Raw genomic sequence first — 3,004 nt, 5'->3', positions numbered from 1 at the left:
ATTCGCACGCATCTCGTGCAAGATAGCTCGTCATTTTACTGCATAGCATGGATATGCCCCGGCGATAAATAAAACATGTTTGCTATTTTCCTCAACTAACAATCACATGGTCGCATGTTCATGTAACAAACAGAAAACATGGCAAATGTTGATTCTACATCTAATACAAACTGAAGAACAAACCGCAGACATGTTATTATATAGTTGGTGACTGAACCAATATGGACATCGGGCGTGGCTTCCGACCGTGGGACATCACTCTGGCAATCATTATTACCTCCGTGACCGGAAGTATCGTTTTGGGTTCGTTTTATTGTCTATTTGTGTGTGTGTGTGTGTGTGTGTGTGTGTGTGTGCGTGTGTGTGTGCGTGTGTTTGTGTTTGACTAGCACACCACAAGACAATATTGATAGATTGTGATGAAATTTGTATAGTTTGTTTTAAGCTAGGTTACCATAGGCTTGATGTTTGATGGCAGATAGCTTTAATATTAGGAAACGACAGGAAACATTGACATTTTTTACCGTAACATTTTTTTTCTAGAACTGCAGGGGCGTATTTTTGTTAAACCCTCACAAATTGGCCACAGAAGCTCACATGACTTTTAAACAAAATCAAAGCACACTTGAGACAATAGTTGTAATGGCTTAAAGCATAGAAGATGCAGATCAACAATTCCGGTCATCAATCTACAATTCACATCGTCGATGTCATTTATCATCTCCTTAAAGAGGATCCAGGTTTACCCTGGGTAACGCAATAAGGAAATACTCCCCACTGTGACCTTCCCAGCAGTTTGAGGGGTGAATTGGCCCCCATAACTACATAAACTCATAAAAATCCCAGACTGCCTACAAGCTGAAAATAATGGCCGGGGCAGATTTGCATATAATACTGGTCAAAATTATAATATTTTAATATTAGATATATTAAATTAAAAGAATACATTGGGTGGTTTTATAGTGAAGGTTTCCTCTTTAAATCCAGGGACACCGACCAGTGCTCCTGGATGTGAGGGTTACCTGACGGCTCCCCCTGAAGGTAACGTGACGTCACCGAACCATCCGAATGACTACGGCAACAATGAAAACTGTGAGTGGACGATTACTGTGCCGGAAGGAGGCTACGTTCGTCTCACGTTTGACAGCTTCATCATCGAGACCGGTTATGACGTTTTGACCATCTACGATGGAGACAGTGACAATGCTCCAGTGTTGCAGAGGTAATAGTCTGAACGAATTTTTTTTTCACAGAGTAGAGAGCAATTCATGATTTAAATTACTTGCTTTAGGAATCAAACCTTAGATATCTCTCTGGATAAAATAAACAGTGCCGATAACGGTTTATTTTGATTTCCAGCTTAACGTTGTTTCCAGACAGCCCCATCATCAGTTCATCTGACCAGGTGTTCGTGAGGTTTACATCTGACGAGACAGTGACGGCTCCGGGGTTCAAGTTCTCCTACACTGGTGATCATGAAGCTTTTTATCACAGCGAGCATGTTTGCTCTATCCAATATATAACGTGCTCTTCATAGGATTTGTTTGCAACGGTGCTTGTGGTTCAGCCGTATAACCCAATATGGTGTAATTGGATTGTTATAAAATTAGGTATGTGGTTCGGCCTTTAAATTATTATCAAAAATATAAGATTCTGGACCCTTGACGTCCCTACTAATTTTTTTCTTTTCATCTTTTTACTGGCCATTGTACATTCTTGCAAAATAAAGATGGACTTATCACTGCGGAAATTATAAACCTAAGATTACCATCAACTTCAAGAAAAAGACGAAAAGTACAAAATACGACTTGGGATTGTGTTGTACGTAGATAGTAACCTATGGCTATTTGAGACCGACCGCGCGTAAGCTGTGGGCTAATGGCACTGCTGGACTCCCGATGGTAATTCGCAAGTTCCTGTGGTGTTTCTTTATTCGGTGATTGTAGGTGCATGATAAAGAAAAAAAATCGAAATATTTAATCGACTTTCAACAAACTCATTTAGTACATGTGCAACGAACCTGCCGCTGTGTCCCGTGTCATAGACGGATGGTTGTAATATGGGATCAGCACTTAAGATCCGGCAGCTGATCCCAAATCTCATTTTACAAAACCTTACTTTGGCAGAATTTTCCCTGAATTAGGTATAATTGAACAAACGACAAGAACGTTCGAAAATCACCAGGAAATATTGAGGATTTGACCTTACAATGTAAAGAAAAGGCCTCGAAATGAAAGTCGCATGAATTTAGATTACAATCCAAACACCCTTGGCAACCACTGTCATATCAGCGGTTTAAGATATTTGAATATAGCTTAACAAATCCAGTCAACAAGCTGCATCTAGGACGGTTGATGCCATTTTATCATCTCCTCAGATACATTGACAGCGAGCTGTGGAGGCAACCTAATGGCTCCTCCTGAAGGTAATGTGACGTCACCGAACCACCCAGATGACTACGACATCGATGAGACATGTGAGTGGACGATCACCGTCCCAGAAGGAAACACAGTCAACCTACAATTCAGCAGCTTCAACCTCGAGAACGGTTATGACTTTTTGACCATCTACGATGGAGGCAGTGACAGTGCTACACAGTTGCAGCGGTAATGGTCTGAACGGCCAATATACATATATAGATTCTTAACTGGGAAGACCCTAACATTTGTTGGGTTTTCTCTGATCGCATTTGGTATAGGTCTTCTGTGTTTGCTACCATTGACTTGTCCAATTAGAAATGTAAACAAACCAAAACTGTTATTTGACTGCATTTTTAGTTTTGTCTAAAAACAGAATTTCAAAAATTGTTATGACTGCGCTCAAAAGAGGGTCATTTCATAGCTAGCGGTGGAGTTTGCCCAGAACTTTACCACCTTTACCAATCAGTTACAAAACATTCATATGCAAAAGTATACAGCTTCAAAAAACAAGAAATATTCGTTTTTTCGAGTGATTCATTTGTTAACATAAACTTTTTTAATGAAAAACTTCTGAAGGGACTGAA

General features: G+C 40.0%; 1 protein-coding gene across 1 annotated transcript; it reads left to right on the top strand.

Moving 5' to 3' along the window:
- The first annotated feature begins 221 nt into the window (after positions 1–221).
- LOC136437573 (embryonic protein UVS.2-like) lies at positions 222–2,610 on the top strand. Its single transcript, XM_066432192.1, has 4 exons — positions 222–291; positions 988–1,222; positions 1,360–1,469; positions 2,378–2,610. Exons 1-4 carry the CDS (start codon positions 222–224, stop codon positions 2,608–2,610), a joined length of 648 nt encoding a protein of 215 aa, XP_066288289.1.
- The last annotated feature ends 394 nt before the right edge of the window (positions 2,611–3,004 follow it).

Source organism: Branchiostoma lanceolatum, chromosome 6, assembly GCF_035083965.1.
Source record: "Branchiostoma lanceolatum isolate klBraLanc5 chromosome 6, klBraLanc5.hap2, whole genome shotgun sequence".
In the NCBI taxonomy this organism is placed as follows: Eukaryota; Metazoa; Chordata; class Leptocardii; order Amphioxiformes; family Branchiostomatidae; genus Branchiostoma; species Branchiostoma lanceolatum.
This window is presented reverse-complemented; position numbering and strand designations above follow the sequence as displayed.